The sequence below is a fragment of the Patagioenas fasciata genome, chromosome 9 (assembly GCF_037038585.1).
Source record: "Patagioenas fasciata isolate bPatFas1 chromosome 9, bPatFas1.hap1, whole genome shotgun sequence".
Classification (NCBI taxonomy): Eukaryota; Metazoa; Chordata; class Aves; order Columbiformes; family Columbidae; genus Patagioenas; species Patagioenas fasciata.
In genome coordinates, this window is record NC_092528.1 from 1,668,971 (window position 1) to 1,681,777 (window position 12,807).

At 52.3% G+C, this 12,807-nt stretch overlaps 2 protein-coding genes across 2 annotated transcripts; one reads left to right on the top strand and one right to left on the bottom strand.

Moving 5' to 3' along the window:
• Positions 1-2,771: 2,771 nt before the first annotated feature.
• On the top strand, positions 2,772-3,722 carry LOC136105296 (olfactory receptor 14J1-like). Its single transcript, XM_065844995.2, has one exon. It carries the CDS (start codon positions 2,772-2,774, stop codon positions 3,720-3,722), a length of 951 nt encoding a protein of 316 aa, XP_065701067.2.
• A 4,034-nt stretch (positions 3,723-7,756) lies between these two features.
• On the bottom strand, positions 7,757-10,979 carry LOC136105093 (olfactory receptor 14J1-like). The gene is made up of 2 exons (XM_071812816.1): positions 10,479-10,979; positions 7,757-7,783 (listed from the first exon to the last, which is right to left on the bottom strand). The coding sequence occupies exons 1-2, from the start codon at positions 10,977-10,979 to the stop codon at positions 7,757-7,759; spliced, it is 528 nt and encodes a 175-aa protein (XP_071668917.1).
• Positions 10,980-12,807: the final 1,828 nt, after the last annotated feature.

Here is a 12,807-nt window from a genome sequence, read left to right on the forward strand (position 1 = left end):
GATGAACTCACTTCTGCCACCCTGCCTGGCAGTTCATTCCACCCGTGTCACAGCTCTGTCTGCAGCACTGACAGCTCCAGCTCCCCAGTCAGGTCCCTGGCTGAGGCCATTGCCTCACATCTGGGCTGAACCACCCCAGCTGTGGCACCAGCCCAGCTCTGACCTGCCACAAGAAACCTGGTACCAAGTGTCCAAGAGCCCATGTGTGCAAAGGCTTTGCTTCAGAGCAGAGACATGACATGGCTAAAGACTGATGAATGTCTCTCTAGGCCTACGAGTATAAAACCAGAATAAAATGCCTAAAGTCATTCAACTGAAGATATTCCTCCTTTAGCTTTGAGGAATTAGATACTTTGCTGTGAGATTCCTGGTGTCCTGTCTAATGATGGGACAAGAAAATATGATTCTCACAGTGATTTATTTTTAAAAACTAAATATACAGTGCTGTAAAGAAGTGTCTCTGAAGAGGAGAGAGAATCAACATCACTGATTACTTCAACTTTGAAGTTGTGCCCCTGGAGCCCCAGGGGCATGTGGAGGGAGCCCAGAGGGGACAGAGAAAGGGACATCATGGGATGCTCCTGTGCTGCTGAGCTGGGCTGGGCTCCTGGGACAGAGGGAGCTCCTGGCAAGCGGCAGCGCTGCAGAGAGACAGCTCTGCCCAGGAGCAGCTCCTCTGCACAGCGCAGCAGGGCTGAGGGCTCTGCCTGCAGCACCGAGGGGAGAGGAGCCAGGCAGAGAGAGGGGAAAGGCAATGTAGGTGGTTCGTTGCTGAGGGCTCATTGAGAGACAAATCTTCACAGTCCTTACACGGTGAGTGTCTGGCTGTAGGACAATGCAGCTGCATTTCCTGGAGGGAGACCCTAAAGATGATACATCCCACAATTTACAGCACCTGTCAAGTCTCTCTCACAGTATCTCTGTTGTAGAGAAGAACACACTCCAGAGCAGGGCTTCCCTGTGGCATCATCAATGGGAAAGGGCATCATGGCACCTTCTGCTGAGGGTGACTGCAGGGGGAGCACCCAGGGGTTCCCAGGGCTGTCCTGCAGAGCAGGGTCCCTGCACCCCAGGGCTGTGCCGGGGCAGGGACTCTACCGCCTGCCAGGGTCAGTGCTCAGCCTGCCTGGGGAGATTCCAACAACAAGGAGGGGAGAAGATGTGAGTGGAAGGATCAAACCCTATTAGGGCAGAAAAGATGCTTCCGCTGTGGAGAGGGTGCTGTGTGGGTCAGAGTTGCTCACAGCTCCAGATCACTCCCAGGATTTTTCCAAGGGGATGCCTCAAGGACAAGATCAGTGCAAGGATTACCAGACAGATAAGGAGCTTTCCTGAGCCTGTCTTTTCAGTTTCCTCTCTCAAGGGGTGTGGGGTGCAGGAAAGGAGAAAATGAAAATGAGCTCTCCTGCTTAAACAAGTCACTGAGACTCCTGAACTGCAACTGTGAGTGATCAGTACATCTGCCAGAAGGCTCATAACATCCCTTCACCACCCCTCTGCCTGTGCACAGCACCTGCATCACCTTGGCTGGACCCGTCAGCCTAGTCTGACCTGTCCTGTTTTCCAGCCTGCAAACAGGAAGATGCCCCCAGGCAGTGCCCTGGGAACAGGCAGGACCTGTAGGGCCAGGGGGAGGGCAGAGAGGGTGGGATGGGGTCTGTGAGCACTGACAGGGAAGAGACATGGACAGGGAAACACCTCCCAGGGGGAGAATCTCCGGGCAGCAGGGAAATGATCTGAAATGAGAGGAAACTAAACCCAGAATTGTTATGGGAGGGAGAACAGAGGAAAGACCCTGTGATCCCCTGCAGTGCTGATCCCTCCTGTGAGCAGCCCCCTTGCCTCCTGTCCCACCCAGCAAAGCCTCTGCCCTCAGGTCCGGGGGCTCCAAGGCATGAAGCAGCTCCTGTGAAGCCAGAGCTCCAGTTCCTCTGCAGAGCACAGGGGCTGAGAGCAGCTGCCCGGCAATGTTGGTGTCTGGGAGGTGGCTGCACAGCTGGGAAGTGTGACGCTGTCTGAGTGCCCGGCTGCCTCTGCCCTGGCCTCTCTCACACCCACCCTCACCGCATTGTCCTTCTTGCTCCCCTGCTCTGGGTCACTGCTGTTGGGATCTTGTTCTTGCTGTCAGGCTCTCTGGGGATGGCAGTTTCAGCTGCAGAGTCACAGCCTGATCTTGTGGGTCCTTTCCTGCAGCTGTGTCCATGGGAACAGTTGTCCCAGGTTTGCTCTTACCTGTGGGGTGTGGGCAATGCAGCCTGTGGGGCTGGGGAATGAGCTGAGTCTCCCTGAATCAAATGCCACCATTAGGACCCTTGTGTGTTTCGCTGAGGTTTCCTTCCAGAAGTGAGGTTCCATCCAGGATGGAAACCTGTCCTACAGCATCTGTGTGTTATCTGAAAGCCCCTCAGAGAAATGCAGAGATGCTGCAACCAAGAAAATGCTTTTTAGGAAAGGATGAGACTTGTTTTGGTTCCATCCGACAAAGCTGAACCCCAGGACTGCCCCCTGCCCCCCGTTCCCATGTCCCCTGCTGCAGAGCAGGGCTGACTCCTCGACAGCCAGCGGGTACAGGCCCTGCTCCTCATAGCACCTCCAGACAGCACCACCCAGGGCTCAGACACAGAGTTGGAGGAAGGTCTGGGAAAGGACAAGGGGGTGTAGATGAGGGGGAGGGTGTATGAGAAATAGCTTTGATTTTGCTCAGAGAAGTCTCCCCTAACTTGTCACTGCCTTTTCTTCTTTGGTCAGTGTCCTATGTCGAGAGGCAGCAAATGTCCAACAGCAGTTCCTCCCAGTTCCTCCTCCTGCCGTTCGCAGACACACGGGAGCTGCAGCTCTTGCACTTCTGGCTCTTCCTGGGCATCTACCTGGCTGCCCTCCTGGGCAACGGCCTCATCATCACCACCATAGCCTGGGACCAGCACCTCCACACCCCCATGTACTTCTTCCTGCTCAACCTCGCCCTCCTGGACCTTGGCTTCATCTCCACCACTGTCCCCAAGTCCATGGCCATTTCCCTCTGCGACACCAGGGCCATCTCCTGCACAGGATGTGCTGCACAGGTCTTTTTTTTCTTTTTCTATGCTACAGGAGAATGTTCTCTTCTCACCATCATGTCCTATGACCGCTACGTTGCCATCTGCAAACCCCTGCACTACGGGACCCTCCTGGGCAGCAGAGCTTGTGTCCACATGGCAGCAGCTGCCTGGGCCACTGGGTTTCTCAATGCTCTGCTGCACACGGCCAATACATTTTCACTGCCACTGTGCAAGGGCAATGCCCTGGACCAGTTCTTCTGTGAAATCCCCCAGATCCTCAAGCTCTCCTGCTCACGCTCCTACCTCAAGGAAGTCAGGCTTCTTGTGCTTAGTATATCAGTAGTATTTGGGTGTTTTGTGTTCATTGTGGTGTCCTATGTGCAGATCTTCAGGGCCGTGCTGAGGATCCCCTCTGAGCAGGGACGGCACAAAGCCTTTTCCACCTGCCTCCCTCACCTGGCCGTGGTCTCCCTGTATGTCAGCACTGGCATATTCACCTACCTGAAGCCCCCCTCTATCTCTTCCCCATCCCTGGATCTGGTGGTGTCTGTTCTGTACTCGGTGGTGCCTCCAGCCGTGAACCCCCTCATCTACAGCATGAGGAACCAGGAGATCAAGGATGTCCTGTGCAAACTGATGACTGATATTTTCCTGAAGCAAGTCTTCTCGTCAGCTTCTGCATAGCAGTTATAGAACAATTCATTGTATTTCATCTTCTTTTTTTGTGTGGTTTATTTGTTTCTTTGTTTGTGGTTTGTTTTTCTACTTTAATTTTGCCTTTTTTTTTTTTTTTTGTGATGGTGGTTTAGTTTTAGTCACTAGAATATTGTCATCCCCTTTGTAATTCACTCTCTTATGTGCCTTTCTGTCTGAGTGGATTTTTAAATAAAGAGTTGGTTTTATGTGTTTAACCATAAGAACGGCCACCACAAATATTTGGGAATATTTCCTGAAATCCTTACTCCAAGGTACTTTTGGAGCTGCAGGGACAGTTTGTGCGTTTGTACGGAAGGAAATGAAGTCCAGGTACAGCAGTGTCACTGGGGAGCACCGTCTCTGGATCTTCAGGTGCTGTTTTTTTTTCCACTTTCACAGTTTCCTTCCCACCCCTTGTGTTGGTTCAAGGCTTGAGTGCTCTGGCAGCTTGGTCACCATCCTGCTGTGTGTGAGACCTGTAACCGCAGGCAAGGACAAGCAATGGGCACTGCTGTGACAGAGCTGGCATGCATAATGAAGGGTGATCTCCTCAGGGCAGTGCCTGTATGTTTATGTGTTTTTACAGAGTTTCTCTCAAGAAAAGCCCAAGAAAGTTGCGCACAGATGCAAACCCCATTGTACAGCTGAGCAGTGTGTGTGTGCAGGGCTGGCACACAGCAGTGTCCCCTCACAGCCAGGCCTCCTGCCAGAGACCTGCAGGACCAGCAGAGCAGGGTACGACTGGTGCCCGTGTGCACTGGACACCCCTTTGGAAGGAGCCTCAGGTCAATCATCATGCACTGGCCCCTCAGGACTACCATTTCTAACCCTGGCCTCCCACCTTAGCTCAGAGAGGTTGTTCTTCTTTCCATGAAGATACATTGAATGAATAGGTCTGAAGTCCATGTTGCACTGTACAGGTGAGTTGTAAACATGCACATCATGTATGTGAGGTGAGATGAACCCAAGCGAGCACAAATGCCATCAGCTGTTCCTTGGGGGTACCATGAAGGCCTGCTTCCTTGAACTGGGATCTTCTTCCTTGAACCAAGGTCCATGTGTCCATTCCTCATGATGTGGGAAATCTGAGGTGAGTACAGAGTATGTGACACACCAAAGGGATGAGATACTTCCCATCATTTGAGTGTCGTACCAGGAGGCCAGAGGGACACTGTGACTCCTGCCTCTGTGTGAAAAAGGGACAGACTCAGTCTCTGAACATCCCTGGGTGCATAAGGAGTCCAGGAGGGCAGCTCAGATGCGGATGCTTGATGGAACCCTGATATTTTTGTTTGTGACTCGAGGAACAAACCCCGTTGGATCAATGAGATTCATCTCAGCTGCCTTGGACAGGATCATTGCAAGTGCTCCAGTCTGCTACGTCACCCTTAGCCATGATTCCGGATTGTGCTCTCAAATGTGTCATAGAAACCAGAATGATTCTGGGGTCTTCAGAAAATGCAGACCCATCTTGAAGTAGAGCAGGAATAGGAACTGGGAGAATTACAGGCTGGCCACCCTACCTCCCTCCCTGGGAAGGGGATGGGACATGTGGTCCTGAAGCCATTTCCAGGAATGTGAAGGACAAGGAAGGGATTGCTGAACCCAAATGGACAGGGGAAAGAAAGGCATGTTGTGTACAGGGTGTTTGCAAAGCTCAGCCATGGTCTCCTTCTGGCCAGAGTGGTGCTGATGGGGCTCAAGAAGTGGATGCTGGGTGGGATGTTGGCTGGGTGGGAAGCTGGCACAAATATCATCAGTGGTACAAAGTCCTCCATGCAGCCAGTTACTGGTGTCATCTCTCAGTGATCAGCACTTGGACAACACTGTTGAATATCTTTATTCTCCCCTTCTATGATATGTCATAGAAGATGACACAGAGCATGAGAAATCACCCAAAAGGAGCAGGAGATCAGTCCATCTCCTTGTGTTTCAAGGAACAGAGCATGAGAGTGGAGACACATCAGTCAATGTATGGAAATACCGGGGTGAGAGCAAGGGGAGGAAGCAAGATGGGTGTTTACAGCCCGCAGGGAAACAGAAGCAGCTGTGGGACAGTGTAGGACAACCTGTGGTGGAGATGGCAAAGGGCACTGGCAAGGCTGGATGTCACCAAGAGAACCCAAGTCTTTGTCCCCTTGGCTATGGCCATCGCCTCTGCCACCAAGGCCTGTGAGGAGACATGTTGTCCTGCGGCACTGGGGCACCTCATGGCCTCCTTGCACACCCCCAGGAAGGCTGGGAGCTGTCACACCATTGTCCTTCACTCAGCACCACACAGCCCACATCCCCCTGGCCCAGGAAGAGCCCTGAGCAATGTGTGAGCGACAGGATCTGCCTTCCCAGGGGCTGGGGGTCAGGCCTTGGCCTCTGTGCTTCACCCAACAAAACCAGGGTTTTCTCAGCACCTCAGCTGCCTGCACATTTCCCTTTGTTTATCTGCCACCATGGCCTCCAATCCTCTGCTCTAACGAGTCCCTGGGGAGGCTTTGCTGGTTCTTGCCCTCAGTGGAACTCATTAATACTTCAAGGTACTTAGTACTTTTTTCTTCTGACTTTGTCTCTTTGTGTAATTTCCTTTTAGCTTGTACAGTTAATTTAAGAGTTTTCCTAGTCTAGTTACAGAGAATGATTTCAAAAGCTTGTAATAAAATTTTCTTTTTTAGTAAAGTGTATAGTTTATTATTTTTCAGTGTGGAGAAGAGGTGATTGCAGCATTGATGCTGATCTAGGGTCTCTCCTATGTTCTAGAGTCTTCTCCTGCAGCCTCACCTGGAGCACTGTTTGCAGGGCTGGGTGCCACAGTATTAAAAAGATATTACATGCTAGAGAATGTCCAGAAGAGGCTATGAACTTATTGCAGGGTTTGAAGGGGAAGCCGTATGAGAAGTGGCTGAAGTCACTTCTTTTTTTCAGCCTGGAGAAAACTGAGAGTTGAGCTCATCATGGTCTACAGCTTCCTCACAAGGGGAGGAGGAAGGGCAGGCATTGAACTCTTGTCTTTAGTGACCAGTGACAGGACCCGAGGGAATGGCAGAAGGTGATCTGGGAGAGGTTTAGGTTGGACATGAGGAAAAGGTTCTTCACCCAGAGGTGCTGGACACTGAACAGGCTCCCCAGGGAGGTGTCACGGCCCCAACCTGACAGTGTTCAAGAAGAGACTGGACAACGTCCTCAGACACACGGGGTGACCTGTGGGGTGTCCTGTGCAGGGACAGGAGTTGGACTCGATGAGGGTGGTCAGCAGAATTGCTACTTTGGCCTTCCGAAAGGCAGACTTTGATCTGTTCAGAAGGCTGGTTGGCAGAGTCCCTTGGGAGGCAGTCCAGAAAGACAACGGAGTCCAGGAAGGGTGTTCTCTCTTCAGGAAGGTGATCTCAGAGGTGCAGGAGCGGCTGTGCCCTTGTGCCAGAAGGCGAGCTCTCAGGGAGGAAGTTCTGGCCCGGCTGAAGAGAGCTGTGGCTGGAACTTGGGAATAAAAGGAGAATGTATAACTTTTGGAAGAACTGGCAGGAGACTCAAGGGGACTACAGGGATGCTTTAGCTGGACCCAAAGAGTTGTGTTGAATGAAGTCAAATCCAGTTGGTGACCGATTATGAGTGGTGTCCTCAGGGCTCAGTATTGGGGTCAGTTGTGTTTAATCTCTTTATCAATGGTCTGGATGAGAGGATCGAGTGCACCCTCAGTAAGTTTGCAAATGACACAAAATTGGGTGGGAGTGTTGATCTGCTGGACGGTAGGAAGGATCTGTAGAGGGATCCGACTGGCTGGAGGGTTGGGCTGAGGCCACTTGTATGAGGTTCAACAAGGCCAAGTGCCGCATCCTGCACTTGGGTCAGAACAACCACAGGCAACGCTACAGTCTCAGGGAGAGTGATTGGAAAGCTGCCTGGAAGGGAGGGACCTGGGGTGTTGATTGACAGCAGCTGAACATTAGCCAGTGTGTGCCCAGGTGGCCACCAGCCTCCTGGTTTCTTTCAGGAATAGTGTTGCCAGCAGGACTAGAGGAGTGATCATTCCCTCATACTCGACACTGGTGAGGTCGCACCTTAAATGACAAGGAAGACATCGACGTGCAGGAGAGAGATCAGAGGAGGGTGACAACACTGGTAGAGGGACTGGAGCACAAGTGTGATGGGGAGCAGTTGAGGGACCTTGGGGGATTGAGTCTGGAGAAAAGAAGGCTGAGGAGAGACCTTATCACTCTCTACAGCTATCTAAAAGGAGGTTGGAGCATGGAGGGTGTTGGTCTCTTCTGCCAAGTACCAAGTGACAGGACAAGAGGAAATGGCCTCAGGTTGTGCCAGGGGAGGTTCAGATTGGATAGTGGGAAACTTTTCTTCACCGAGAGGTTTTGAAGCAATGGAACAGACTGCTCAGAGAGGTGGTGGAGTCACCATCACTGAAGGTGTCTAAAAGACAGATAGATGAGGCTCTTAGGGACATGGTTTAATGCCAGATTTAGGTTATGGTTGGACTCAACGATCTTGAGGATCTCTTCCAACCACAATTATTCTATGATTCTATGATAAGTCATTTTTGATATTTTCTTTCTCAGAGGACCATGCATCCTCCCTGAGAGCCAGGACTTTTCTGAGGTGTTGGAGAGATGTCTCACGGTCACACCAGCCTGTTCCACCAGCACCTGTCTGTCCCTTCCCGCACCAAAAGTTTTCTCTATATTTCAACCTTCCAGGCGAGTTTCTGGGACACAGCAAATGCTGTCCAGGTCCTCTGGGCCTGTTCAGAAGAGAGCAGCAGGCCAGCATGTTGATGGGCTCTCTGTGCACCTCAAAGCTTTCCTGACCATTTTTCTCAATGCCTCACTTGTACTCAACCTTTCTGGTCCTTAAGCTGTGGATGAGGGGATTGAGCAGGGATGTGGGGATGGTGTAGAAAAAAACCTGTGTCAAACTGTCTTGTGAGGGCTGTTCTGGGCATCCCACAGTCAAGGATGAGAGTGCTGTAGAAAACAGTGGCACTGGTGAGGTTAGAGGAGCTGGTGGAGAAGGTCTTGTGCCTGTCTACACTGGGATAGAGAGCAGTGATGCACTCATGCGATGCCCATGTGAACAGGGAGAGGACAAATGGCTCTAAAATGCAAACAGTACATGCGAGAGGAAATAATCCTAACACATCTGTGAGCAGAGGTGGTGCCGTCATCAGTCACAAAACTGGGCAGCAGGTGGGTCTGGGTGGTGGAGCTGTATTGGGTCTCCAGGGAGGTCACACTGACCTCGGTTCAAGGAAGCACATCCCAGTGTTGCATTCAGGTGGTTTCTTGATGAAGTCACTTTCAACATGAAGTGACCTTGATACACCATCCCACAGGCCTCCATGGCCCCCACACGAATAGCTGATGGCATTTGTGCTCATTTGGGATCATTTGTCCCTACACAGGATGTGGATGCTCACATGTCCCCTCAGTGCACACCTGGACTTCTGACCTAGTCATCTGCTGTCCTTCCGTGGGGGGAAGAACAAGCTCTCTGAGCTGTGGTGAGAGGACAGTGATCAAAATGGTGGCTGCAAGAGGCAACAGCCCCAAGCTGGCACCTGGCAGCATGACAGAGTGTTTGCATGTCTCTCTTGCACACACACTGTGTCCTGCTCTTCTCCTGGGACATCCCATCTCCCACAAAGCCTTTGCCCAAGGAGAGTACACCTGCACTGGCCTGGCTGCCATTCCTGCCCCCTGTCCCCACGCTCCCCACAGCCCCGAGCTGGAGGTTTTGCTCTGTAGATCAAGTGGGCTGTGGTGCCCGGGCTGTGGTGACTCTGCGGGGCCACACTGGTCAGGCTGGGAGGCAGCCCCAGCTGATGGTGGTCACTGCCACTAACAACCTCCCACACAAACTCTCGGGTGGCCATGGAGGGTGCTCAGAGGGACCCTGCCTTATTCACCATCTGTGTGGGTGCTGGCCACCAACAAGCAACACCTGAACAACCAGCCTGAAGTCCCCCAAAAGCCACACTGGGACCCTGATCCCACCACACTGAGTTCACAGAGAAAAAAGCAAAGCAACGAGCATCTTCAGAGTCTCTTCCTTAGGCATGTTCTTTAAAACAGCTCTGGAAGAAGATCTAAACCTTCAGGCACTGTACTAAGGAGATGCCCTTGCTGATGGAGATGCTGTTCTGAGGCCAGCTCTGTGACACAAGTGACCACTGCCTGTCCTGGTCACAGCACTGACACACAGCAAGACGATGACCAAGCCTTGGGAGCGCTCGGGCCTTGCACCAACACAAGGGCTGAGAAGGAGAGTGTGGGAGTGGAAAGAGAAGGATTCTGGAAAGAACAAGGCTGGTGCTGCCTGGCAGAGCTGCTCTGCTGGGACTGTTTGCTCCATCTTTCCACACAGAAGAAAGATCTCAGACAAACATTTCAATGCAGGGTCATTTATTTTGATTAAATACACAGAGAGCAAGACTTCTCGTTTACAAGGTCTATGACTTGAACTATAAATGTGGACAGAGAATTAGAAGTGGGATGATTAATGACATCTATTTGTGAGCAATATTATCATAGTTTAAAAAGCAAACCAATCAATCCTTGCTCCAACTCCAAACAATCATCTACAACTACAAACTATAAAAAAGACAGGTTGCATCTGTCATGAGTTTTGTCATAAGTGATATGCAGAAGATGGAATGTTTAATGCCTTTGAAAAGAATCCAGTGATCAGTTTCTTCAGGGCATCCTTGAGCTCCTGGTTCCTCATGCTGTAGATGAGGGGGTTCACTGCTGGAGGCACCACTGAGTACAGAACAGACACCACCAGATCCAGGGATGGGGAGGAGATGGAGGGGGGCTTCAGGTAAGTGAATATGCCAGTGCTGAGGAACAGGGAGACCACGGCCAGGTGAGGGAGGCAGGTGGAAAAGGTTTTGTGCCGTCCCTGCTCAGAGGGGATCCTCAGTACCGCCCTCAAGATCTGCACATAGGACACCACGATGAACACAAAACAACCGAAAGTTAAACAGACACTGACTACTAGAAGCCAAACTTCCCTAAGATAGGAGCGTGAGCAGGAGAGCTTGAGGATGTGGGGGATTTCACAGAAGAACTGGCCCAGGGCATTGCCCTTGCACAGGGGCAGTGAAAATGTATTGGCCGTGTGCAGCAGAGCATTGAGAAACCCAGTGGCCCAGGCAGCTGCTGCCATGTGGACACAAGCTCTGCTGCCCAGGAGGGTCCCGTAGTGCAGGGGTTTGCAGATGGCAATGTAGCGGTCGTAGGACATGATGGTGAGAAGAAAATACTCTGCTGCAATAAAAAGGAGAAACATAAATACTTGTGCAGCACATCCCAAAACTGAGATGGCTTTGGTATTCCAGAGGGAGCTGGCCAAGGACTTGGGGAGAATAGTAGAGATGCAGCCCAGGTCGAGGAGGGCGAGGTTGAGCAGGAAGAAGTACATGGGGGTGTGGAGGTGCTGGTCCCAGGCTATGGTGGTGATGATGAGGCCGTTGCCCAGGAGGGCAGCCAGGTAGATGCCCAGGAAGAGCCAGAAGTGCAAGAGCTGCAGCTCCCGTGTGTCTGTGAACGCCAGGAGGAGGAACTGGGTGATGGAGCTGCTGTTGGACATTTGCTGCCTGTGGGCGTGAGGACCTGTGCAAGGAGGAAAAGACAGTGACAAGTTAGGGGAGACATCTCTGAAGAAAATAAATGGGCTGTTTCTCATGGAAAACCCCGTCCACAATGGAGGGATGTTTCTGCTCATTCCCTCTTTCTACCAAGTGAAAAAAACAGTTCATCACAGTTTAAAATGCAGTTGGGCATGCAGTTTCCATGAACACAGCTCTGGGGCAAGACCCCCTGAGGTGGTGGCAGAACAAAAACTGACCCACACTCCCACCCCAACCCCAGAGAGCAAGAGCACCAGGGACAGGTGGAGAAACAGGGAAGGACACTGCAGTGCTACCAGAAAATAAAGCAAGGACAGAAAGGCAGACGGGCACGCTGTGGAACCTTCTCCTTACCCGGCTGTGCTGCTGCCACTCACATAGTGACACTGTAGAGCAAGTACTTTTAGCACCTTATTTGTGCACCACGTTCCAGGAACCCTTCCCCTGGAGCTCCAGCTGCTGAGGTGGAGACTGGTGACCTGGACCCCATTGCTTCGGGGCAGAGGCTCTGCTGGAGAGGAGAGGAGACCAGCGGTTTGCACTGGGAATTGTGTCTGCACTGCAGGGGATGTGAGAGAGGTTCCTAAATCCTGTCCCCAGCATTTCTGGTAACAGTTAACTCTCCCTGCCCATGTCTGTGCTGCCTGCAGCTGTGTCTCTGTCCCTGGATCTGCTCCCTGTCAGTGTCACAGACCCCGTCCCACCCGCTGTGTGCTCAGCTCTGTCCTGCTCACAGCTCCTGGCACTGCCCAGGGGCAGCTCTGTGTGTGCAGGGGCTCAGGAGCAGCTCAGACAAGTCCTAACGAGAACTGGGGTCTCAGTGTCTTCTCCAAAGCAAAGAAATAAATCCCCATCTCCCACTGCACACCCAGACAACCAAGAGTGGAAAACTGAAAGCAGAGACTCCTTCCCTTGCAGCTGTTCCTGTCTTGATGTTGTGGTTCAGAAGGACCCTCTGCCATGTCTGTGGGGTTGATCTGGGGCTCTGAGAAGCCCTGACCCACACAGCACCCTTCAACCCCAGAAGCTCCCTGCCTGCCCTGCCGGGGGTCGCTCCTTCCACCCACAGCTGCTGCCATGGGATCTCCCTGGGCAGGCTGAGCACTGACCCTTGCAGGCAGCAGAGTCCCTGGCCCGGCACAGCCCTGGGGTGCAGGGACCCTGCTCTGCAGGACAGCCCTGGGCACCCCTGGGTGCTCACCCAGCTTCACAGCAGTTCAACATTGCCTGACAAGAGCCCCCTCCTTACAGATCCCACCAGCTGTGCCTGTGCCAGTTTTAGGAGATGCCTCCAGGAGCTACAGCTGCATTGCCCTGCACCCAGAGACTTACCATGGCAAGGGCTGCAAAGGTTTCTCCTCCAGTGAGCTCTCAGTCATCCTCCCAATCCTGACCACCTTTCATCTCTCTCTGCCTTGCTCGTCTCCCTGAGATCCCCAGGCA

What these genes read in the sequence shown, in the direction of transcription:
- LOC136105093 (XM_071812816.1), bottom strand. Translation starts at nt 10,979, where the DNA reads ATGTCCTACGACCGCTACATTGCCATCTGCAAACCCCTGCACTACGGG. An exon ending in ACTCAGTGGTGCCTCCAGCA is followed by an intron (nt 7,784 to 10,478) that starts GTGAACCCCCTC and finishes TTGTCATTTAAG; the next exon opens with GTGCGACCTCACCAGTGTCG.
- LOC136105296 (XM_065844995.2), top strand. Translation starts at nt 2,772, where the DNA reads ATGTCCAACAGCAGTTCCTCCCAGTTCCTCCTCCTGCCGTTCGCAGAC.